Source organism: Erpetoichthys calabaricus, chromosome 9 (genome assembly GCF_900747795.2).
Source record: "Erpetoichthys calabaricus chromosome 9, fErpCal1.3, whole genome shotgun sequence".
In the NCBI taxonomy this organism is placed as follows: Eukaryota; Metazoa; Chordata; class Cladistia; order Polypteriformes; family Polypteridae; genus Erpetoichthys; species Erpetoichthys calabaricus.
In genome coordinates this window covers 141,202,037-141,229,354 of record NC_041402.2, presented here as the reverse complement: position 1 = coordinate 141,229,354, position 27,318 = coordinate 141,202,037, and the positions used below count along the sequence as shown (strand labels likewise).

At 37.9% G+C, this 27,318-nt stretch overlaps 1 protein-coding gene across 3 annotated transcripts in view; it reads right to left on the bottom strand.

The window, feature by feature from the left end:
• The window catches only part of si:dkey-71l1.1 (uncharacterized protein LOC569883 homolog), a 43,661-nt gene extending 16,560 nt beyond the window's left edge, over nucleotides 1-27,101 (bottom strand). Inside the window, exons 1-7 of one of the 3 annotated variants that reach the window (XM_028810248.2) lie at nucleotides 27,051-27,101; nucleotides 16,837-17,022; nucleotides 15,994-16,061; nucleotides 4,944-5,033; nucleotides 4,723-4,824; nucleotides 2,691-2,796; nucleotides 2,412-2,534 (exon numbers count right to left, since the gene is read on the bottom strand). In XM_028810248.2, coding sequence (XP_028666081.1) covers nucleotides 2,412-2,534; nucleotides 2,691-2,796; nucleotides 4,723-4,824; nucleotides 4,944-5,033; nucleotides 15,994-16,061; nucleotides 16,837-16,981 — 634 coding nt within the window. In that variant the 5' untranslated portion in view covers nucleotides 16,982-17,022; nucleotides 27,051-27,101. Of the gene's footprint in view, nucleotides 1-2,411; nucleotides 2,535-2,690; nucleotides 2,797-4,722; nucleotides 4,825-4,943; nucleotides 5,034-15,993; nucleotides 16,062-16,836; nucleotides 17,023-26,867; nucleotides 27,021-27,050 lie in introns of those variants that run through there. The other 2 variants (XM_028810250.2, XM_051932189.1) reach the window with 2 other exon arrangements.
• Between the last annotated feature and the right edge of the window lie 217 nt (nucleotides 27,102-27,318).

Genomic DNA, 27,318 nt, shown 5'->3' with positions numbered 1-27,318 from the left:
TTTTTTTTGTTCTCATCATGTCAGATACCAGAATAGGACCAAGTATACATGCCAACATTTTTATTTTTTTTTTCAAGTAAAGATGATTTATGGCAAAGACTGCATTAGTACCACATATTTCTCACTTAAGTTTCCACCTATTTGTTGGGTTAAATGTGAATATATCACAGTTATCACAACTACGGCTCTCCTCATGCAGAACAAGATGAAAACTCTTTACTTTTTCACAGTTCTGCAGAGTGAAGTGATAAAACTGATTATTGGAAGGAAGCACTTAGGATACAAGTTTTCTTGTTTTCCATCAACAGAGAATACAACATAACTTAGGCTTCCCCTGAAGAATTACTGACTAATAAAGTTTTAAGGAGTTTATTTAATTTTACCTTTTTTCATTTGCACTTGGAAGTCTGTTGATACTTTTGCTGGTTTTAAACTTCCAGTGCAGATAATTACATAAGTGGAAAAGTATCAAGCACTCTATAAAAGTATCATATAAAACAATTAGGATATTTACAGCTGGCTGGCAGCTGTTGCTTAGTTATACTGCTAAATTATGTAGCCTTAGCTGCAACTGTAGTACTATCTTCTTGTGATCTCCTTCAAAATTTTGTTGTTCATTGTTTTTTTTTTAATTTTGTACCTTTTCTATAATTACTTGCATGTATTTTATGTAGATTGTTTTTCTTTGTAAGTTTCTTTGGATAAATGTATATATTAAATGATAATTTCGAACCACTCAGTGATTAGGGAAAAATGGAAAGGTTATTCCTGCTGAAAAAGGTAATTTATGTTTGCAAGGATTAAATGCTTGACTAATTCCTACTCAATCTTTTCTAATGGCTGCTTTACATATCTACTCTCGTCTTTCACTTCTTTAATCTCTGTTGCTTTTTCTCTGATCATATTAGCTTCTGCTTGAAGAGAATCTACTTTCACAAGAAATATAGATCAGTTCTCAAGTGCACTCATCTGTGACAGCTTAGATACTGCTAGCACACATTGGCTATTTCCTACAAAGAAAATAAAGGCTCTGTGGAGCACTCTGCTTTGGAAAAATAAAAGGACAGACAAGGGTGCAAATTTCATTGATGAAAGCAATAGCTATCCAACCTAAAGTACAAATAGACTGCCCCTGGAAGTGATGTAAAAATCTTAAAGAAAAAAAAAATCATGCAATGTTCATAGTGATACATTGGAGATTTTTTAAAGGTTCAGTTCACTTTTGTATGGAATGAACATTCAAATGTATTAAAAATTCAGAAATAAATGCAACAGCCCTAAACTGCAATATTGCAAAATAATTGATTTTCAGTATGACCTGGATTAATGAATTTCTCTATTGCATTTCTCTTTTGGTGCTTTATTAAATAATTACAAGCAACTTTGACAGTATTTTTTTTCCTGAATGAAGGAACAGCAAGCAGAGCTTATCTCCTAATCACTAAGTGTGTCACAATTAAAATATTTCCCCAGCAAATACTATGTATAGATTAACGATTTATATGCTGTATTAAAAATATTATTCAGTAATATACTGTATTAAGTTACATATAAATAAAAGTTTATTAAGCAAAGGGTATTTTAACTCAAAGCCTAACAATTGCACCAGCAACTCTTTGTCTTGTTTAATAATTTTTTGCTTTACAATTTACATATGAAAGGTACTATATAAATAAAATGTATTCTTCTTCTTCTTATTATTATTATTACAGTAGCGCTAAATATGTGTTTAACATATGTTTTTTCTCCTTCTTTCGGCTGATCACGTTAGGGGTTAACATATGTTTAACATATTTTATTTATTCTACTTTAGTTTAAAATAATTTCTTTAAAAACATATTAAATTAGTTCTGCATATCCTAAAAACAACAAGCTTTCCACAAATGCAGAAGATTAAAATGTTGAAAATGCCTAATTACCGCTACCCTATAGTGCATGCACATATCCAGACTGACCACTAAATAGCTGTAGACCGTTACCTGCAAGTTATCAGTGACACTTCTTTAATTTGTCCTTCTTAAAGACAGCATTTATAAACAAAAGATTTTAAACAATTAATGACATTTTACATTTTTGTCCAAGCAATAACAAGCAGGGGCAGCACGGTGGCACAGTGGTAGTGCTGCTGCCTCGCAGTAAGGAGACCCGGGTTTGCTTCTGGGTCCTCCCTGCATGGAGTTTGCATGTTCTCCCCTTGTCTGCGTGGGTTTCCTCCGGATTCCTCCCACAGTCCAAAGACATGCAGGTTAGGTTCCTATTGGCGATTCTAAATTGTCCCTAGTGTGTGTGCCCTGCGGTGGGCTGGTGCCCTGTGTTGGCTGGGATTGGCTCCAGCAGAACCCCCCGTGAGGATATAGCGGGTTGGAAATAACAAGCAAAAAATATGCAATTATATGTACCATCATACTTACCAGTGTAACGTCCAGCCAGCGTGAAAATACCTCCCTCCTCCACTCTGCCACGGTGGTAGACCAGCTCTCCACCTAGAACTAACTGCGGAGACATACTTTGCAGGAAGTGTGCTACCATAATTACTGTGCACAGTGTGACAAAGGAAAAGAAAGAAAAGTGTATAAGAGATATTACATTTTGGTTCTGAAATATTTAGGAAAACATTACTATATAATAAGAAATAATACAGTGCAAAAATTAATTACAGTATAAAATATATCAAATATTCTTGCCTTTACCAGATTGTGTGAAAATGTCTGGATTTGCCATAGTAACAGCAGCAGTGAAATCATCGCCTCGATATTCCGTCTCAAACTGCCATGTTAGAAACTGGGATTTTTGAGTCTAGAAGATAATTAAACACGTATTATAAATATTTTTAGATTTAGGTAAAAAGTATGGTACTGACTATACTGGTTTAATAAACTATCCACAAGTATATTTTTCAAACCTAAAGACTGAAATAACTGAGAATAACATCAACAGTACTGTTTTAGTGGATTATAACATATGTATACATAAAAAAAAATAAAAACAAGTTTAAAAATTAATCAATAAACAGCTAATTCATCTCCAAACAAAATTTAGCAAATATGTGCTTCTAGAAGGTGAAAAATGAATAAAGGGAATATACAGTGATGACTTGTTTCACTTAATAAATATTGCCTGTATAAACAATAATGAAGATCTGCTATTCCTACAGAAGGAAATGAGTACTGCAAATTCCCAGAATAATTTCAGTGAATTATACACATATCTTCATAAATGCCTCTTACAGGTGGATAAGCTCTGGTCCACTGCATGCATTGTCTTCCATTTTATATAATAGTTATAGCTCTCAATAATTTTTTGATTAATAGACTTCAGGTGAGTGTGGGCATGTACAGAGTATGGTTGTGCTCTAAGATGGACTGAAGCACTGTTCAGGGTTGATTCCTGCCCTGAGCCCAGTGTTATCTGAACAGATGCCAGATTCTTGAGACCTAGAACTGTTCAGGCTAGTTAGAAAATGGAAAGAAAAGAAATCAGCCAAGATCTCAGAAAAAAATTCTGGACCTCCACAAATCTGGTTCATCCTTGGGAATAATTTCTAAATGGACGTACAAACAAAAATATATAAATATAAATACCGCGGGACCACACAGCTGTCATACAGCTCAGAAAGGAGACGGATAAAAGCTGGCATAAAAATGCAAGAGTGCAGTTTGCAATGGCACATGGGGACAAAGATCTTACTTTCTGGATAAATGACCTCTGCTCTGATGAATCAAACTGTCTGAAGATCAAAATGTTTGGCCATAGATGGCACCATGAGGAAGGAAAATTACGTAGATATACTACAACAACATCTTAAGAGCTCGGCAAGGACAACAAGGTAAAGGTACTAGAGTGGCCATCACAAAGTTCTGACCTCATTCTAATAGAAAATTTGTGGGTAGAATTGAAACAGCGTGTCTAAGCAAGGAAGCCTAAAAACCTGTACCAGGTACACTAGTTTTGTCTGGAGGAATGGGCCAAAATTTCAGTCATGTATTGTAAGAAGCTTCAGAAAGGCTACTCCAAATGTTTGGCTCAAGTTAAACAATTTAAAAACAATGCTACCAAATATTAACAAAGTGTATGTAAACTTCTGACCCACTGGAATTGTAATGTAGTCAGTAAAAAATGAAATACTCTGTAAAAATAGTTGGAAAAAATAACTTTTGCCCTGAACAAAGAAGATCTCTTACACGATATGCCAACTTTATAGGTTGTTAGTATAAAATCTTGGGATTATAGAATTACAGATTATAGAATTCACCCTAAGTGTATGTACTTAGGGCTTCAACTGTATGTTAACAATAGAAAATAATATGCCAAATTAAAAAAGAACAGTAATCCAAAAATAAATATCTGATTGTATATTAAAAATTTCTTAACTAGTTCATGTATGCTGTACATCCTCAGACCCACTGGGTATGTGCCCTGTCCACGGTACTTTCCTTAGTAATTCACTGTTGACATATTTAATGTGAAAACTGTGAAACATTTTATTTTGGATTGAACTGTGTCTTTGCAAAAGTCAGTTTTTGGTTAGACTGAAGTGAAATTTAGTCATTTATTTATTTGCAAAGAATCTGTTTAAGCCACTATGTGATTTACAGTAAGTTGAGTAAGGTTTCAGAGATGTAGTTTATCAATAGACATGGATCTTAATATTACCACAACCAATTGAATGTAGAACAAGTTTTATTAACAGACAGAATATGAGTGATATTGTCATCATTTTACCTGGAAGACAGCCTTAGCTCTTATCCGATCGCTAAAAAGCTGCAGCCACTGCGCATTAAGACTTCCTGAAGAATCCATCTCTCCTGTCAACATTGGCAAGGCCTTCAGAGACAAAAATAGCCAGACTTTTTTTTTTTCTTCGTTTTACTTTTGATGGGGGATACAAATACAAGAAGAACAAAACTCAAATACAAAATACATAACAGAAGTAGGCCTCTTACTTTTCCTTTTCCTTCTAAGTCAGATAAATATGAAGCATTAAAGCGATAGTTCGAAGGACCAACAGCACTGAGGTGAAGGATATGACTCACCTAGTGGGTTTTGAGAATGAAAGAGTGAGAAATATTAATTTTTCAGCTATAATGATAAATAACATCATTAACAGAGAATGACTTTCAATCTACAATAAGAGTATTATTTTTTTAATCCATGTTTATTGTTTAATTTTTGGTTCTGGCTTTCTGATTTACTATTGGTTGATAGAAGACAGTAAATTTATAGTTACTTTGCAAATTGCTTTTCTTTATGAAAATGATCACAAATTACTTTAAAAAATAATCCTTTATATAGCACAAAAAGAACAATGCACTAACAATTTATTATTGCAAATATTAAAGTAAGTATATGAATAGCCACAATAATAACCAATACTATTTTAACGCTCCATACAAAGAAAAACAATACTCATAAATACATTCTAATATACAGTAAATTGTAATTTATAATACACTGTCCAACTAGAAATAACACTTCTAATAACCCATATTACACACACACCATACAATTAACGAGTGACAATTGGAAAAACAGAGTTGGATGAAACTGAAAAATTAATATGTTAGTTCTCTTGGAGGCAGCATGGTGGCACAGTGGTACATTGCTGCCTTGCAGTAAGGAGACCCGGGTTCGCTTCCCAGGTCATCCCAGAATGGAGTTTGCATGTTCTCTCCATGTCTGCGTGGGTTTCCTCTGGGTGCTCCGGTTTCCTTCCACAGTCCAAAGACATGCAGGTTAGGTGCAATGGCGATCCTAAATTGTCCCTAGTGTGTGCTTGGCGTGTAGGTGTGCCCTGTGGTGGGCTGGTGCCCTGCCTGGGATTTGTTCCTGCCTTGCACCCAGTGCTGGCTGGGATTGGCTCCCGCAAATCCCCGTGACCCTGTGTTAGGATATAGCGGATTGGATAATGGATAGTTCTCTTGGAAATTAGTTGCCAATTTAGTACCTTTGGGTCATCTAACAGTATTTGGCACCATCTAGCTGCAAATCTGTGAAAGGCTGCCTTCATTCTTATACTGTAGTATGATCTTCTCTTTGCAGAAATAAATTTTTTTTTTGTTTAAATGTAGAATATAACAAAATATAGCATAATATGCATACAGTATGTACTGTATATGTACATGTATATGCATAATGTTATAGCTATTGCAGATAACACATTTTCAGCCCACAATGCTAATCTAGCAGCTTTATTTTTAACATCAATTTGGCAAAAGCTAAGTGTTTCAACTAGTCATCCATTTAAAAAAAATATATGAGGAACCACAAAAAGAATTGTTAATTATCTGTGATTCATGCACCACCTGATATAATTTAATTATAGGTGATACATCTGTGGAGTTTAGTATGTGAATAAGTGTTCCTTATTAAGTGCAGACAAATGAAGTCAGAACTTATATACAACTTGAGGAAATAAGTATTGAATGGTCAACATTTTTTTCAGTAAATATATAAATGAGGCGATTCGCATGAAATTCTCACCAGACAATTGGTATTAACTCAAGAAATCCACAAATATAAAGAATTCACAAAATTATAGATCATAAACAAATTTATGTGTAATAAAGTGGAATGACATAGGGAAAAAGCATTGAACATGCTAATTTAATACTTAGTGGAGAAGACATTGTAATGACAGCTTCATGATGCTTACTGTATAAAGAAACAAATCACCTGCAGTGCTCAGGTGTGATTTTTGACCTATTCTTCTACAGCGATTGTCTTTAAATCTTGAAGATTCCAGGGGGTGGGGCTCTTGTGAACCCTGATCTTTAGTTCCTTCCACAAATGTTCAATTGGATTTAATTCAGGTGATTGACTGGGCCATTCTAACAACTTAATTTTCTTTCTCTGAAACCTAGTGAGAGTTTCCTTGGCTGTACCTTTTGGATCATTGTCCCGCTGGAAGATCTACCCACGTCTTATCCTCATCTTCCTGGTGGATGGCAGCAGATTCATTTCAAGAATCTCTCAGTATATGGCCCCATTCATTATTCCTTCAATTACATGAAGTCTGCCAGTACCATGAGATGAGAAACAGCTCCATACCATGATGCTTCCACCTCCAAACGTCACTGTTAGTATAGTGTTTTTTGGGTGTTGTGCAGTGCAATTTCTTCTCCATGCATAGTGTGGGGTACGACAACCAAAAAGTTCAAATTTGGTCCAAATGTTGTGTAGGAAACTTCAAATGAGTTTCAACATGCCTTTACTTCAGGAATGGAGCCTTGTGGGGTGAGCGAGCATAGAGGCCATGCCGATAGTGCATTACCTATTGTTTTCTCTGCTGCCTGCTGCCTCCAAATCTATCCGTTGCTCTTTCTGAGTGGTCCTTGGCTCTTGGGCTACTCTTCTTATTATCTTTGACTCCATGGTCAGAAATCTTGCGAGGAGCTCCTGTGCGTGGCCGATTCACAGTGGAGTGATATTCCTTCCATTTGCGGATAGTGACCCCAGTGGTGCCTACTGGAAGATTCAGAAATTTAGAAATACGTCTAACCATTTCCATTGATATGGTTTGCAACAATCAGATATCAAAGGTCTTGGGAGGGCTCTTTGCTTTTACACATCATGAGGTGTTTCTTGTGTGACACCTTAGTAGCAAATCAACTTTTTATAGCCCATCAATAGGTACTAACCCAGCTGATATCAATTTGTACAGATAGGAGGTAGAATTACTTTCTAACTACTTAATGGATTTCTGCTGGATCTTTGCATTTCCTTGCCTTGGTGTACTGCTTTGTCTTAGTGTATTCAGTACTTTTTCCCTATGCCATTCCACTTTATTACACATACCTTTCTTTATGGCCTTTAATGTTGTGAATTATTTTTATTGGGCGGCACGGTGGCGCTGTGGGTAGCGCTGCTGCCTCGCAGTTGGGAGACCTGGGGACCTGGGTTCGCTTCCTGGGTCCTCCCTGCGTGGAGTCTGCATGTTCTCCCCGTGTCTGCGTGGGTTTCCTCCGGGTGCTCTGGTTTCCTCCCACAGTCCAAAGACATGCTGGTTAGGTGGATTGGCGATTCTAAATTGGCCCTAGTGTGTGCTTGGTGTGTGGGTGTGTTTGTGTGTGTCCTGCGGTGGGTTGGCACCCTGCCCGGGATTGGTTCCTGCCTTGTGCCCTGTGTTGGCTGGGATTGGCTCCAGCAGACCCCCGTGACCCTGTGTTCGGATTCAGCGGGTTGGAAAATGGATGGATTATTTTTATTTGTAAATTTCTGAGTTAGTATCAATGTCTGGTGAGAATTTCATATGAATAGCCTCATTGGGAATATATTTACTGAAAGAAGTATTGATGCATTCAACACTTATTTCCTCCACTGTAAGGGATGATGCTCTATGGTAGAGAAATAATGAGAAACCAAGACGTTCATAAAAACAATTCTGCATATGTTCCACAATATACTCAAGTCAAATCAAGTCAAGTTGGGGAGCATGCACTGGTACAGTGCGTTGCCGCACCCACTACACAATGAAACAACTTGGGATTCCGGTTTGCAACCCCCCAGGCAGACATGCGGTCCAGTCCCACCCTCCAGAAATGACCCTCTATCTGCCGCAGCCAGGTGTTGTGTGGGCAACTCCTTGGTCTGGTCCAGCCACTCGGGTCCCCAACAATGAGGATCTTACGAGCTGGATCACCCTCTGGGAAACGCGCCACATGGCCATAGTGCCGTAACTGACGCTCCCTCACAATGTAGGTAATGTGCTTTATTCGAGACTCCATGAGCAACCGCTCATTCGATACAAAGTCGAACCAACGGTACCCAAGGATTTTCCGGAGAGATAAGGTACCAAAGGAGTCCAGTCTTCGTCTCAAGTCACTGGTTAACGTCCATGTCTCACAACCATATAGCAAGACAGGAAGCATCAGGACTCTAAAGACTTGAACCTTCGTCCTTTTGCATAGATATCGGGAGCGCCACACACCCCTTTCCAGCGACCTCATGACCCCCCCATGCTCTCCCATTCCGTCTACTGACTTCATAGGAAGAGTCACCAGAGACATGAATGTCACTGCCAAGGTAAGTAAACATCTCAACAAGGTCAACACTCTCTCCGCAAACAGACACACTGCTGATGGCTGTGCCCAAGAGGTCATTAAAGACCTGGATCTTGGTTTTCATCCAGGACACTCGCAAGCCCAGACACTCAGACTCCTCGCTCAGTCTCTCGAGCAACAATATACTATAAAAGCAAATATTTAGCAGAGTCTCTCCTGAAGCCAGAAAATATCTTCAAGCCTCTATAACTTTACTAACAAGGAAAAAATAGACTGACAATAACAATGTACTGCTATATTTTTTTCATCTGAAATTGATAATTAGTTAAAACAGTGACTGAATGTGCAGTGATTTAAGTGTTACTATGTGTGTAGCACAATCCCACTCACCCCTGCAACATTCACAGACAGTATTTTTTGCCAATGGTTACAACAGATGCTAAACAGTGCACCACAACAAACATTATTTAGCTTTTTTGACCTGGTTATGAACAAGTCTTTAAATGTCAAAGTGAAAATAGATATCTGCAAACTGCTCTAAATTAATAACAGGTACAGAGGGTACAATTAATGCAATAAAATAAAAGGAAATCCTGAAGAAAACTTGTTGCAGTCTACAAGGAATCTGACCCTTGGCAAAAGACTTGTTTTTTAGCAAGACAATAACCACAAGCACAAAAGCCAAAGTTACATAGGAATGGTTTAAAAACAACATTGATATCCTGGAGAAGCCAAGTCACAGTTTAATCCCAATGTTTATCGAGCGTCTCAGAATTGTTCCTAGGAATTGTACTAAATTCCAACTAGTACAAGAATTTGTTGTAGCTCAGAAAAGGATATGAGAAGTAGTTATGAAGTACCCTACACCCAGAAAGGAGTAGGAGGCTATGCTTTAGGCTGAATGACGTCATGATTTTTGCCACCCCGTGCTGCAAATTGACCCTCATGTTGACGTTTTGTACTTTTCTGATACTAATGCTAAGGCTTCACTACAATGATGATAATAATATTCCCAGTAGTAGGAGAAGGAGGGGTAGGAGGAAAACAGAATAAGAATAAGGAACTGTGCTAAGTTGTATGTGATTTTTGCCACTACAACAACATCATTTGCAACAACATCAATAACACCACTATAATGGGCACCAAGACAGAAAGACCAAGACACAGATAATGAATGACAGTTAAGTCCAGTAACAGGCTTATTTATTTAATAATAAACAATCCACAGCTGTACTTACAGAACCATCACCTTCCTGCTGTTATGGCTAGGAGAAAAGCCCTGTAAAATAAAAATTACTGAAACTAGCAATGGCTATTCTTGCACTGGTTCTGAAGTTATGTTCACTTTTCTAGTGTTCCTAAGCATATTCCAAAGTCAAATGCCATCAAGTCAAGTGGCTTTATTGTTATACCATACATACATACTATTGCAACTGTAACCACAAGGGGGTGCCACAGAGCCCCAAACCACAGACATAGTAATGTCTAAGTACAACAATGTGTTCAAATAAAGGATTTGAAGTTTTCAACATTTTTTACAAGAACCCAGCCAAAATGCACCAATACAGAATTCTCTAATTTCACTTCCAAGAACGTTGCCCATTGCTTCTCGATTATGACTCAGTTTAAGTGAGGCAGCGTTAAAGCTAGACCCAGGAACTGCTTCCAGTCTCCTGTCCAAGTCCTCTGAAGCAATTCCAGGTCGTATGAAAACCAGGGCAGTCCTCCCCTGGCAGCACCCTCTGGCGGTCCCCAAAGACCCCAAAAGGGCTATGTTTCCGGACCTCAACTCCCATGCTACCCTGTGGGTGTCCTGATCGTGTTTAGCTCTGAGGAACACTGCCACCTGCCGTATGGGGGATTGAACTACTCCCGGTGAGCTTGTTTGTCCAATGCTTTTGTTATGGCCTCTTGGAACCCTTCCTTTATCCCAGCCAGGATGTCTGTTCTTTCTTCCTGGCACCTACATGACATGAAATAACGTTCCCCAGAACTGCAGTGCAACATTTATGATGACATGCTAAAGTTTGAGCTGCGTAAAATGTTTGTACTGTGAATAGTTAAGTGAGCAAAAGATGAATTGATTACCAAAAGACATAGTTATAAATGACACATTTCTTTTCAGCATTTTATGCAAGATTAGTGTATTGTTTTTGCTTTGTACAATTATACAGTGACAAAAGGAATTCCCATGCAAAAGTGTGGACACCCCAATATATTTGTGGCCTTAGATGACTTGTACCAAGGTCTCAGACCTTAATTGGCTCATTAGGGCTATGGCCTGTTTACACTCATTGCTAGGAAGCTCCAGGTGATGCAAATTGCAAAGCTGTATAAATCCTCTTAACACCTCAAACCATGTCGCAACAATCAGCAGCCATGGGCTCCTCTATTTAGCTGCCTAGCACTCTGAAAAATAAAAAAAAATGATGCTCACAAAGCAGGAGAAGGGTACAAGAAGATATCAAAGTGTTTTCAGATAGCTGTTTCTTCAGTTTGTAATGTTATTAAGAAATGGCAATTAACAGGAACAGTGGAGGTCAAGTTGAGGTCTGCTAGACCAAAACACTTTCTGAAAAAAACTGCTCGTTGGATTGCTAGAAAAGCAAATAAAAACAACTGTTTCTCTGCAAAAGGCTTCCAAGAAAATTTAGCAAACACTGGAGTGACAGTGCACTATTCTGCAGTGTAGTGATACCTACACAAATACAACCTTCACAGTAGAATCAGCAAAAAACACCTTTCCTGTGTCCTAGCCACAAAATTCATTACCTGTAGTTTGCAAAAGAACATCTGTTCAAGCCTGATGTATTTTGGAAACAAGTCCTGTGGACTGATAACAATATGCAAAGGTATGTTTCGAGATAAAAGGGTGTTGAATTCCAGGAAAACAACACCCCGCTCCAACTATTAAACATGTGGGTGGAATCGATCAGCTTGTATTGTAGCCAGTGATACAGGGAACATGTCATTGGTAGATGGAAGAATGGATTCAAATAAATACCAGCAAATTATGGAAGCAACTACACCATTTGTAAAAAAGTTGAAATTAAAAAGAGGTCCTACAATAAGATAATGATCCGAAACACACCTCAAAATCTACAATAGAATACCTCAAGAGGCGCAAACCGATGGTTTTGCCATGGCCCTCACATTCCCCTGACCTAAACATCACTGAAAATCTGTGGATAGATCTCAAAAGAGCAGTGCATGCAAAATGTCCCAAGAATCTTGCAGAATTAGAAACCTTACGCAAGGATAAATGGGAGAAAATACCCCAACTAAGAACTGATTGACTCTTAGCTCGCTACAAAAAGCATTTGCAAGCTGTGATATTTGCCAAAGGGGGTGTTACTAAGTACTGACCATGTTGGGTGTCAAACTTTGGCTTCCTGCCCTTTTCATTTTTTTTTGGTATTTTGTACCAGTGAAAGATGGAAATAAAAATGTAACCTTGCTTAAAATATTAAAGAAATGTGTCATCTTTAACTCTATGCCTTTTGGTGATCAGTTCATCTTCTGTTAACTATTCACAGTAATGAACATTTTAAGCAAGGGTGCTTAAACCTTTGCATGCTGCTGTACATAAACACATGATAAGGGCAATGCAGGTAAAGAAACATACTATCTTCTTCTTCTTCTTCCGGCTGCTCCTGTTAGGGGTTGCCAGAGTGGATCATCTTGTTCCATACCTTCCTGTCCTCTACATCTTGCTCTGTGACACCCGGCACCTGCATGTCCTCTCTCACCACATCCATAAACCTCCTCTTAGGCCGTCTTCTTTTCTGTTTGCCTGGCAGCTCTACCCTTAACATCCTTCTCCCAATATACTCCGCATCTCTCCTCTGTACATGTCCAAACCAATGCAATCTTGCCTCTCTGACTTTGTCTTCCAACTGTCCAACTTGAGCTGACCCTCTAATTTACTTGTTCCTAATCCTATCCATCCTCGTCACACCCAGTGCAAATTTTAGCATCTTTAACTCTGCTACCTCTATACTACACTTTAAATAAATAAACAATATGTAAATGAATAGACAGTAATAATGTGAAACTGACAGTAAGTAATAGATAAATAGTAACAACTAATATTAAAAAAATACATTATTAGTAACACATGTAGCAAATGTTCTGCATATAAATAAGCTACTAGGAGCAGATCTGAGGGCAGTGATCAGCACAGGGTTAAGAGTTCCGACAGCCAAGATGTAGAAGCTGTTGCAGAACCTGGTAAAAATGGTTTAGATGCTATAGTAGCATCTGTCAAATGGTAGTGGAACAACAAGACCATGGGAGGGATGGGGAGCGGTCCTTCACAATGCTATAGGCTTTACTGATGCAAAGCCTTATAAACATGTTTTTAATGAAGGGCAGAGAGGTCTCAAAGATCTTTCCTGCTGCGTACACTATGCATTGTAGGACCTTATGGTCAGAGACACTGCAGTCCCCAAACCAGACAGAGATGCAGCTTTTCAGAACTCTCTTAATCATACCCCCTGTACAATGTGGTGAGAATGAGGGAGGTAGGCTTTCCCTCTTCAGCCACTAAAAGGAGGTGGAGATGCTGCTGCATTTTTTTGGCTATGGAGGGGGTCTTAAATCGGCAAATTAAGTTTGGCTACCAGGTGCAAACCAAGGAATTTGGTACTCCTGACCAATTCTAATGCAGAACCCTCAATGTGCAGCAGGGTGTAGACAGCATTGGCCTTCCTGAAGTCAACATTCATCACTTTGGTCTTGTCCAAATTAAGAGACAGATTGTTGCACTTGCACCAATCCACCAAACATTAATGATAAACAACAGCACTTTATAGACAGACATTCCAGCAGTGGAGTACAGTGGTTTCACTCTAAAGTAGCGTTTCTGCGCTATTTGCTGTTCCTAAAAGCAGACAGACCACCTCCACACACCTTACTGTCTGTTTGGAAAGTGGTCAGTCCATGTAACAGCATGGCAGCATCAGGAATATTGTATGCCGCCACGTTTCAGTAAAGATAAAAATGGAGATTATAGATTGAAGTTTGAGGTCACCCAGCTTATTGTAAAGTGAGCAAACATTTGGAAGCAGGATAGAAGTACTGGCCTGACTAGATTCTTTTCTATCCTGATGTGGACTACAGCTTGTTTGCCTCACTTCTGTTTCTGTTCACATTGTTTATAGTGGCCACAGATCCTTCTTTCGATAGCTGATTTGTGTGATGCTGTGTTCTCACTGCCTTACCTTTGTAGAATGCCATGGTTGCTCATCTGTTCCCTTAATACTGGGGTAATGCTGTATACTATGCAGTGATTATTGATGTAAAGCAGTGTATAGCAACAGTAGATTTTTCTTCATAATAAATGCAGCACAATCCGCACAAGAGACATTTAAAACATTTGGACTGTATTTTTTGGATCTGCTTGCACCACCATCTTGCTGGAAGTGAGACAGAGACAAGCCATGCCTGTCTCTCTCTGTGATCCCCACATTATCTCCTGTGAGGCTTTACTTATCCAGTGCACCAGGAGTTTCCGCCTATGGTCTTAAACCTTCCTGGGCTTGTAAAGTGTAATGCGAATTGTTGCAGGGGTTCATGGAATACAGAGCTTAGCATACCTGTGACACATTTAGCTGACAATCACCCATCAAACCCTGCTTATCTTCAGGGTAATATGATGGCTACTACAATATGGTTTGCATCCATGACCGCCATGCGCCAACATCCACACTTGGGGCAGTGATCTTTACATGCATGCTGATTTGCATGAACGCTGCTTGCTTTAACATTATTTCACCTGTAGTCATGTGGAAATGTATAAATCCCCATATTATCTCATATGTTGTAAAGTTTTTCAAAGTTTGGTGCAAAATTTGAGAAAGGGATGGTTGTGACACACACAAATCATCACCACTGCAAAATTACAGTATATTTTACACATAACACTGCCAACACGTCCATTTCAGCTGACACTGCATGGAGCAATCACGTAATGTAAATCATTTATTATAAATATTATTCAATCTCTGTCAAATCTATATGTTTTTATGAGTTTATTGTTATCCAAAACATTCTACCTTTCCTGGGATATGCATGCCAATCACTGCCTGAATGCAATCTTCTGGCAGTTACTCGCAAGGTGGGAGAGCTAACAAGCATTCCAAATCCTGGTGGATTTAGGAGTAGTTTCCAAATAAGGCCAACTGATAAAATGTTTTTACTCCTACTCCTAAAAGTAGGGTCAAATTTATGTCACTCTGAGATTTTTGTCCCAGTTTGGACCATTTTCCTACTCTGAGATGCTTGATAATAGGTACAGATCTCAATCCCACTGAAAATTTCTGGCTGGACTTCAAAATGGCTATCCACTCAGAAGAATGGAAAGAGCTTGTAATGCCCAGCTGTGCAAAGCTAATAGGAACCTGTGCACATAGTTTCAAGCCTGGAATTGCAGCCAAAGGTGCATCTACTAAACGGTGACTTGAAGGGGGAGAAGACTTATGCGATCAATTATTTTGTATTGTATATTTGTAATTAATTTAGACTTTTCAGAGATCTGTATTCACTTTGATACTGAAGACTCTTTTTCTGTTGATCAGTGTCAAAAAGGACAAATTATATCCATTGTGATTCAACTTTGTATAACAAGAAAGTGAGAAAACTTTTAAGGGTGTAAATACTTTGATAGGTACTGTAGTTACAGCTGTTTTTTTCTTGTTAAAGATATTGCTTTATTTTTAGGAGATCCAAATTATGTGTTTTCAGTGTAAACATTCTAAAAATTATCATTATTTTCATTAGAGTTATTGTTGTTACAATTTCATAGTGCAATATATCATAATATTACAAAATGTTTTATCACTGATAATTGATATAGGAATGTGTAATAAAATAGTGTGCATCCTATATAAAAGTATCTTATATAAAAAGATATTCTGTAACAATAACCCTAACCTTTAATTTAACATTGCATTTATAAGCAATAAGCGGCACCAAAGTTAATAAAAATTAATACCTTAAAGCAGCTACTGAGAGTCTTATTGATGGTAAGCTTCACTCCTTCAACCTGCTGAGGGAAAACATCTGTATTGGAAAAAAACCAGATTAATAAACATGGCATGCAGTCTTCAGTATCATATTTAGTGTTGAAAAACATAATTAAAAAAACTAAAATCTCATATGCCGGCAAAATGGTAGTAGTTGTCACAGGAGGCTGGGGGGCAGACCAAGCCGGGAAGCCTGGAAGGTCCGGGAGGCGGAGTATTCATTCCCTGGCCCACGAGGGGGCAACCACCCTAGATAAAGAAGGGAACACGGGGAGCCATGAAGCTCAAACCCATTGGGGCCCGTGGCTGCCACCAGGGGGCGCCCCAAGCGTCATGGAGCCCGGGAAACCTGCACTTCTGCCACACCTGGGCAGGTGGAGGAAGAACCTTCCGGGGACACCCAGAGTGCTTCCGGGCGCTCGTGAGGCACTTCCGCCACACCAGGAGGGTCATCAACGAGCACCTGGAGCATGTGAACATAAAAGGGGCTGCCATCCTACAGTCTGGGAGCTAGAGTCAGGACTGGGAGCAGGATGAAGCTCCCGTGAGGAGAGGAAAGGCAGCCCTCGGACATTTAGAGAAAGGCCTGTGGAGGGTGATTGGTGCTGGGGGCACCGTGTGCTGTGCGGAACTTATTTAATAAATGTGTACTTTTTTAAAGAAGTGGTGTCTGTCTGGTGGTGTTCGGACGTATCTCACATAGTATTGTCACATAAAATCTATTAGATGATCGTCTTTCACAAAAATCCAAGAATGATGTGCTAAGGATTTTGAAATGGGCAATTTGTCTGCAATATTTTATCTTTTAATACCTTTGCACTTCCTGTGTAGCTCATCGAAGCCCCCTGGATTGGGCAAGCGTCCATCTTTTCTTTCCCATCGCTGTGGGATGGTGCTGTGAGGAAATGGAGAGTGGATTTGGAAAGGATGAGAAGACAGAGCTAAAACACTGCCCATGGATGGGGCCAGCAGTGGCCACAGCCGTTCTTACATGGGTCCTGAAACAAAAGGAAATGCAATCAATAGTTAGGCAGCATATGAGAGTTTAGTAGTATTGTTGTGAAAACAGAAAATAACATTTATTACTCCAGAGTTACTGCACTTTTTTCTTATTCTCAAGACAGAAATGTGAGATAAATATTAATTTCTAAGATACAGAAATGATTCACCTCTATAATAAGATTCTGCATTTTTTATTGCTTTGACTTTGCCTTTCCCTGAAGGACATAAAGTGTACCTAGAGTAGACTGTGGCTCTTAATCTTTCACCTTTGCATTAATTTGTCTTCTTGAAATATGTATATACAGTAGTTTGAATGCCTATAGTTTTGAGTGAATTTAATTTAATTGAAATGGAGTTTGCATGTTCTCCCTGTGTCTGCGTGGGTTGTCTCCGGGAGCCCCAGTTTCCTCCCACAGTCCAAAGACATGCAGGTTAGGTGCTTTGGTGATCCTAAATTGTCCTTAGTGTGTGCTTGGTGTGTGGGTGTGTATGTGTGTGTGTGCGCCCTGCGGTGGGCTGGCGCCCTGGCCTGGGGTTTGTTCCTGCCTTGTGCCCTGTGTTGGCCGGGACTGGCTCCAGCAGACCCTCCGTAACCCTGTGTTAGGATATAGCGGGTTGGATAATGGATGAATGGATGTAGAAGTTATGTTCAATATTTGCAGCACAGGTCAAATAGGGTGGCTTAAACCTAACATGTTGATTAGGTTTATGCATACAACATTGAAGTGTATTAACATTGCATTAAATTTTTCTTTTGCTTTTCCTTTATTATTTTTATTTTAAATGATGCATCAGCGCTGGGCAAAATGCATGGAAATCTGACAACAGAATATTAACAAGGAGAAGATCTAATATGAAATGAAGCAGCAAGTAAAAAAAGAAAAAAGTTGTGTAAAATGATGAGCTAAACTAGTTAAACTGATAATCTGATAAGCAAAGAGTGCCGCAAATGACTGCTACATATTTCTACCACAACTGCTTCACTTTATTTTTAGGCAACCTCAATGAAAAATAATAATATGCATCTTTTGTCTACACAATCAACCCCATTATAGAGATGAGAAGTTAATCAAACTTCATGTAGCCCTTAAGATGTTAAAGCAGCCCCATGAATTGTGTCATTTACTTCTTCCCAGAAGAGGGAACTTTATTTTTATTAACCAATGCATCATTTAAAAGCTATCATGTACAACTAAGTAACTATTTGAAATCAATATTGTTTTAATTGAACTTCTTCTGTAAGAATTATTTTTACACATGAAATTTACATTTATACATGTTAGTCATTCATGGTTTTATCAGACACTGGTTAATGTTGCTCGTTTTTTTTATCATGTTTTAAATATAAATTCTGAGTAGATGTTTGGACGTACTGCCTTTAAACTCCATAATTAATTAGATTTAAAGACAATAATAAATTAGTTTGGTCTTCACAATAAACAGTAAATTATGCTCTGAATAGAAAATTATTGTGGTAACCTTTGCATACTGAATATGACTCTGCAAAAGGCTCCAATGCAGAATTCCTGGAGTACATTTTAATACAACTATAGTTATCCTAGACGCAGTAACAAGTTTGTATTACTTTCTCTGTTAATTGAATTATGTTAATTAGTCAATCAATGACTAAAAATAAACGTAGTTCACTGTTTTGTTCATTGTAATAACTCATCTTCCTTAGCACTGAAACTTTTCAGATGCATATCTAAAAAGTAAAGATGCAGCCAAATGCACAGCGGAGGCACTAGATACCAACTTCTCTGAAAGCAACTATGGGTTGTGGGATAGCAGCATGGTGCACTGCCCTGTAAAGAGCAGCTGATAGAGTGTGGAGATCAAGATAAGCAAGAGACAACTTCAAACTACAGCTTAGGCAAAAGCTTGAAAAAAGCACAATACAAATCCAGAATAAAAAAACATCTTAATATTAAAACTTAAGAACACAGGGTCCTCAAAATGGTGAAAATAAAAGGCAAACAAATTATATTGAGCATGTATCACATAGCTCCAAATGCAAGGAGACCACACAATTCCATTTCTGGAAAATATTTTTTATATATTCTTTTTTATTATTACTGAATATGGATGGGGGGGGGGGGGGGGGGGGGGGGGGGGCAGTGTTATATCAAAATTTAGCTAGTTCAGATTACATTGCTTTCTCCAAAAGTATTTCACTGGGAGCTACTGTTTTGAGGAATTTTTATGTAAATTTCCCACTTAGAAGCTCCTATTTGCCTGTTTATTCCAGACCATGTGAATGCAACATATGTGGTCAAAGGTAAAGAGCAGATAGTTAATTCCATGCAAAAGTCATAAGATGACAAAATATCAAGATCACTGACCTTCATGAAGTCTATATACTTTGTATGCGTTCATAGCTCATATTAAATACAGTATTTAGCTATGTTACATGCAAATTTAAAATAAATCAGTGTTCTGTTCTTCCAAATAAATGATGTGTTACAGCGATCTTAAATCTTGAAGAATAATAAAGTCACATTGTGTTTTCTGGTGTTTTACTATTGTGTATTTCATATCTGTCATAAATTCCCAATGATTTGTGGATAACCTACAAAGTCCATGACATAACTACCTGCCATGATGGTTCCATTAATATAGAACTGATATGTTAACCTCATATTTTCATATGTCTTCTCTACCTAGTGCAGTTTCCTCCACATTTCAATTGTGTGAGTGTGGATGACCATACCCTTTAATGGACTTAGATACCATAAAATGCTGGCACCTGCCTTGTGACAAATGCTACAACAATAGAATCTGAGCTGAGTACAGAAAATGGATGGATATAAGATAATGTCATCCTGACTATTACTATTTGAACAAGGTGTTAGAAACAAAATAACACACAAAACACATTTTTGAAAGCAGAAAAGCCTCTTGTTGCTAACATGTGTTGAACCCCTGACAGAGAGAAATAAACTCCTGAAACAACTTATTAATCATTAATTGTCAACGCATTAATTTCATGCAAACATAAAATTGCAACAATTTCAGCAATATCCATATAATTTTTATATCATACACATTTTTGAAATCTCTACTGTTCTTTTCTACTCTCATGTATGTAACACAATAGAAACATTATTAAATGGGGATTTCTATTCTCACCAATCAACTGTCTATACAAGGAGTAAGAAAGCTTTGTTAAACTACCCAATTAAAAAGTATAGGGGTCAGAATTACTAGACAAGACTTACCAGTAAGTCTGTCTGTATCCTAATTTCACTGTCAGACTTATTACCACCATCTTTACTTAATTCTTCAGAAACACAATTGGGCTTTCTATACAAGAGAATTATTTACTTGTACCTTAATATTATTCCACATGCAGGACTACAGCAGCCTTTACCGGTTCCCAAGAAAAAGAAAATTTGCATGAGTACACAATTATTCCAAATTGTAAAATAATCTTAAATTGTACAGGACTAAGGGGGCTGTAGGATGTTCTTAAGTGTGCCTCTGTTTTATCTTCAGCTCAGTATTTTCATGGACAGTGTATGAAAGTTGTGATTAAGACCTGAACAGCTTCCAGTTTTGGTACCTGAGAGTTACATATCTGCTTCTTGTAAATGATAACATCTACATGACTTCATTTGACTGAGATTTCCAATGTGCACTGGAGTGTTTCTGTAATAGCAGGGATGAGAATAAGAACCTTCAAATCACAGATTATGGATACAGACTACCAGACCTACCTGGAAGACTTTAAAATCCTCAGAGTCCTGTTCTCCTGTGAAGCTAGATAAGATTATAAAGTTGACCAACTGTCTGGTAGAGTGGCAGCAGAAGTGTATGCAGGGTACCACGTAGAAGTAGAGATATGTGATCTAAGTATTAAGTTGGATTTATCACTCTATATTCAGTTCCTCAATTTTGGTTATGAGCTATGGGTAGAAAATGACAGTAAGACTGCAGCTCCATGCAGCTAAAATAGGTTTCCTCTGTTTTACTGAAAGGCTATCCATCAGGTATTGGATGAGAGTGGTGTGTTCTTTCACGGGAATTATTCCATAAGTTCAGAGCCTGGTAGCTACTAAACCTCTCTGAATAAGAACACAATTTCATTCTTGTTTAAAAGCAGGTAAAATGTACCTTCTTACCAATCAAGTAAAAAAAATGTCTCTTTCACTACATGCCTTTTTTAGGCACAAAAATTGCACTTAAAAAATATTGGGGTTGTTATTTAATTAAAAGGACCAAGTTTTACGTTGTTTTTATATACAGGTAGTACCCATATGTATGTGTGGATAGCACTTTGAGTACTGAGAAAAGCGCTATATAAATGTAATGAATTATTATTATTATTTCTGTATAAAAAAATGAAACTATTACTCCAAGCCATTCATTGTTTTTTATGATGAGGAAAAGTAGTTAAAAAGCAGTATAGTTCGTTGAGCTCTCCAATGAACTATAACTGACCCATGTAGCTTTCATAAGAAAAAAGTTATAGCTCGTAAGACAACAATTCAGTTTATACTTTTGTGCCATTTATGGTGAAGAAAAGTGCCTATAACTCAAGGAGATTTTTTAATATACAATAAATTTTTGAGCACTAGAAGACACAGTAGATATAATTCACATGGCAGGATTGATTAAAGACAAAGATGGCAATGCAAAGGCAATTTACTTAATTAAAAATGAATGATCCCTAAATATTCTGATTTGCTTCCAAAAAACAGAAATACAGAGTGTGCAGTCACTGTATAAACCCTCCACATAATTAAAAGACTAGCACAGTGGTGCAGTGGTAGTGATGCTGCCTCACAGTAAGGAGGACTGAGTCCACATCCCTGGTCCTCCCTGCATGGAATTTGCATGTTCTCCTCATGTCTTCACTGGTTTCCTACCACTGTCTAAGGACATGCAAGTTAGGTGAATTAATGACGCTAAATTGGCCCTAGTGTGTGTTCGGTATAGGTGGGTGTTTATGTTGTTTTCACTATAATGGACTGGAACACTGCCCGGGGTTTGCTCTTGCCTTGTGCCCTATGCTAGTTGGGATAGGCTCCAAACAGCACCCACCCACAAACAGCACCACTGGTCTGGATTACGCAGGTCAGAAAATAACAAGACAATATTTAACTGGATAACAATGCCAGCAAAATCAAACAAGTAGGTACCAATACGTAGACGCTGTCTATGTGTATATTCGTGATTCAAAGGTAGAATAAAACTAAAAATGTTAATGGCTTTTTAATTAACACCATAGTGGATATCAGGTATGCTGCCACAAGTGCATCTACACCAGGTGACTTGCTGGGTTTTCATGCAGAACACTATCCCATATTTAACAAGAACTGGTCGCAAACCAAGTAACATACACGTGGTGGATATGTTATAGTTAGAAACAGGGTTCTGATTAAAGGTGACAGGAATAGGCAGCACTAGTGCAAATGTGGGGCCACAGTCAATCAGCTAACATCTGGAAGAAAAGAGGGGCACCAAAAGGGACAACTCATTTTATCTTGTCACAAGTAAAGCATGGAAGCTGACAATCCAACAAAGTTCCTCTCCTTACAGTGGAAAAGAATAATGTGCGATTGCAGCATTCAAAGCACCACAAACACTAGACATTAGAGGACTAAACAAACAAAGCCAGCTCTAATAAATCCCACATCATGTATATTTACCCCGATGACAAGACCAGGATATAGCAAAAAATTGCCTAAGTCTGTGCAACTATCCTGGTAGATGTCAAAGCAGGCTGGCAGTGAAATGATGTGTTTCACTGCATACATGTGGTTCTCTGAAAAGAGTAGTGCCAATATCTAAATGGAAAAAAATATTAATCATGTCATTTTAGATGTTTATGCCATTGTCTTTCTGATCAAAATAAAGTTCAACACCACCAGAGGAAAATCCTCTAAAGGATCATTTCACACAAGAGTAAATTCAGCTACATGCAGAGTAATTCTAATTATAGAGATCTCAATCCAACAAAACTGGATAAGGTGGAAAAAGATGCTTAGCTTATTGTACAAACATGTAATCCTTCAGAACTCTTTCAGGTTAAAAAAAAACACATACTCATGGAAAACGGTGGAAAATACAGTGCATTCAAGACGGAAGCTAGAAAGTACTTCTTCTTATAAAGGGTAATGGGATTGGAATTGTAAAGTGAACTATTTGGTCATATGTTTAAAATGGAAATGTTGACAAGTTATAAGGATCTAATAAAAATATTTGTACAATTTTATTATTAGACTATCAGACAAGCTTGATATAGTGAATGGTCTCTTCTTGTTTGTCAAAATCCTTATATTTTTACATGTAGAAATCTACTCCCTGCTAACTTATAACAAGTATGAGACATATTTGAGTTAACAAAGGACAGGATTACTGTAATACAGTTTCCATTGGATCCATGTGCTGTTGAATTCAGGCTATACGAAAAGAAACAGAAACAAGTTCTTGTAAGAGAGGTGTACCAAATAAAATGGCCACTGTAAATGTAGTACAATAACAAATAATTTACATAAAAACACAGTAACTAAATAGACATCTTTTACTATATCTGCTTAAACTCAGTAAAAGAATGCACATAAAATCCACATAATTCATACATAGAGCAGTACAGTAGCATAGTGGTCAGAACTGTTGCTTCATAAAATTATGGCCTATGTTTAAATCCTAGAACTGGTCATTGTCTGTGTGGAGGTTGCATGTCCTCTCCATATCTGCATGGTTTTTTTTCCCTCAACCCCAAAGAGGTGTACTTTAAGTTCTGTCTCATCTTTTAAATCCAGGCTGAAGACTCACTACTGTAGTGCAGCATATCCTATTTACAGCTACTGATTAGCTGTGTATACTGCATCTGTTTGTTAGTCATTTGTACCAAAATATGAGTAATACAATATTTATAAAGCATTACTAACCCTCCTCTATTCTGTTTTCTGTTCTTCAAGTCTTTATGTGACACATGGTGCCACTGCTCTACAGCCAAGATGTTCTACTGCCCATTTAAAAGTCATTTCTGATACTGGGAGCATTAGAATCACTGAATGGAAAGGCTCTGTCATCAGAATGGATGGCCCAGCACAGACACTACTATCGAATGCCCAGGAGGTGGTGGTAGCTTGTTGACCTATATCTCCAGGACTACATCTGACTTTGTTTCTGATTGTCTCTCTTACAACTGACAATGGATCCCCCAAGAGGTTTGTTTTCTCCAGGCATGCTACTGACTGGAGGTTTTTTCTTCTCCTTCGTTGTCAACTGGCCATAGTTCAACAATTAATTAATGAATAGATATTTAGTTGTGCACGTAAGTTTACATACCCTGGCAGATTGTGTAAGATGTGTACCATACTTTAAAGAAAAGATGACTGATCAGGCAAAACACATTTCATTTACTTTTAATCGAACCCAAGTTAAACTATAATGCATCACAGAATAACACAACCATTAAACAGAACATAGTAATAAGGAAAATAATGAGATGGCCCCTGTTCAAAAGTTTGCATATACTTAGTTTTTAATACTGTGTATTGCCCCCTTTAGCATCAATCATGGCATAGTCTTTGGTGATAGTTGTGGATGAGGCCTTTGATTTTCACAGGTGGTACAGCTGCCTATTCTTCTTGACCAAAAGTCTCCAGGTCCCATAAATTCTTGGGGTTATGTTGAATGAACTGCACGTTTGAGATCTCCCCAAAGTGGCTCAATGATATTGAGGTCAGGAGACTGTGATGGCCACTCCAGCACCTTCATTTTTTCTGCTTTAGCCACGGAAGGGTCAACTTAGCCTTGTGTTTTAGTTCATTGCCATGTTGGAAGATCCAAGTGCAACCCATGTGCAGCTTCCGTATTGATGAATGCAAGTTGTCCTTCAATATTTTCCTATAACATGGTGCATTCACCTTGCCATCAATTTTCACTAAGTTACCTATGCAGCTGTGGCTCACACACCCCCAGAACATCAGAGATTCACCTCCATGCTTCACAGTAGGGATGGTGTACTTTTTGTCATGGACCTTGAATTAATGGCTGAGACTATAAAGTTCAATTTTGGTCTCATCATTCCAAAGGACTTTGTTCCAGATGTTTTGAGGATTATCTAGATGCTGTTTGGCATTTTGTAAGTAGGCTGTTTTGTGGCTTCGGCACAGTAAAGGCGCTTTTCTTGCAACTCGACTGTACAGCTCATTTTAGTTTAAGTACCTTCTTATTGTGTATCTTGGAACAGCAACACCACTTGTTTGCCGAGAAGCCTGTACCTCTGGTGAAGGGGTTTTGGGTTTTTCTTGTCATCTCAGCAAAATGACCCTGGTACTTGTGGCTGAAATCCTTTCAATTTTTCAGCAGAGTTTGAATACTGCGGACAGGCATTTTCAGATCTCTGGATACCTTTTTATTTCCTTTTCCTGATTTATACAATTCAACAACTTTTCTCGCAGGTTCTTTCACAGTTCCTTTGCTTTCCTCATGGTTCAGTATCCAGCAAAACCAGTACAGCTCTATAAATTTACTGTTTATACACAGACAATGCTCACAATCAAAGAAGTTACAGGTGTGAACACGCACCCTTAATTACCCTAAGTTTGAACCTGTGCGTGTCAACTTATATGTATATTATCAGTACCAACATTAAAGGGTATGCAAACTTTTGATCAAGCCATTTGGGTGATTTCAGTTATCACTATGATTTAAAAGGGCACACACAACTATATATGATAATAAACTGCCTCGCCTGAGCACACTCCCAAATTAAAAGGAAAGCTTTCTGCACGATTACTTATATTTTCCCAACAATGGCCAATATTTCACAAATTATGCTAGGGTATGTAAACTTATGAGCACAACTGTATTTAGTTTCCATTAATGTTAATCGGTTTCTACTTTATTTTCTGTGTGTTTTAATAAATCTGCACCTTCCTGTGTGTAGGCCTACTAATTCTGTTCTTAGTAAATTATAAAATCTATACTTGCATTTTACCTAAGAATTTGTCACAGTGATGTGTGCTTGCACTCAATGAAGAACATTACGCCAAAATGAACTGAACTGAATTTGATGGTCCTATGTTGTTATGTATATAACTGTGATGACTAAGAATCTGTCCAGGGCGAGTGATTGTCCTGCAAGGTTGCAGCCCCACTGTGAGCCTGAACTGCAGAGGGTTTGAGTACGCAGGTATTTATTATGTTTCACTTAATAAACACACATACCGTGTGTATTAAAATGCACTTCTAATAGCATTCTTCTTAATCAGTTAACTGGTCTTTGAACATTCCAGCTGTTTGGTCTTTCGGCTGCAGTACCTGAACAATAAATGAGATGAAAAGCAATACACAAACATGGAACGCACACATTCTATTTTGAGCAGCCGTATTCCACTAAGAAGGACACCAAAATCTGCTGATTTATTCATCCATTCACGTAAACTATCCATTTTCCGAAGTGCTTATTCCAATTTAGTTTGGTAAGGAGATTGAGCCTGTCAGTGGATTTAAACGGATGGGGTAAAACATTTCAAATGTATCTTAATTGATGTCTTGGTTTTTTTTGTAATATCCCTACATGATTTACACTAAGTGTGTCATATTACTTTTTCAGTAGTACTATGCCACAGCATGAAAAAAATACTGTAAACATTAACTTTTATGTGCAGAAATACCAAACAAAAAGCAAATGGTTAGATCTCACTGAAAATTATAAATACAGTTATTACAATTTGAAGAGCCTTATTTTGCATTAGGTAAAAGTATTTATTCGCAACGGACCCGTCACTTCCAATTGATGTTTTATTAGCGGAATAACGCTCTTAAGTCATTTACGTTAACTAACGGTAACGTCATATAGTAAGTACTATACGGTACTTACGTGTTAAACATCCATGTTTTTTTATCTTTGTCCGTCTCAAACTTCGGAGGACTAATGTCAAACATGCAGAACCTCTTTTTATATTTGTATGATGTGAAACGCAGAAAAACGCAGGAAGCAGTATTATTATTATTATTATTATTATTATTATTTGAGGGTGCTAGTAGCCGGAACTGTACTAACCTGAGTGTATCCAGACTTCACTCCCCTGAGTGCGCAACGGTTAAATCTTTCTGTGTGATCAATGGGCTTTTGGTATACAGTTCCGGAAACCGAAAATCTCGTAATAAACGTGTAAACCAATGTATACACATTTTTCAGAGTGATTTAATTATTATAATTATAACTTATATGTGCGGTATGGATCTGGAGAAATTTTGTTTTGCCATGTCTAAATTAGATATTAACTTGTTTCGAAGGAACTAGGCCGTTTTAATAATTTACCGTAAAA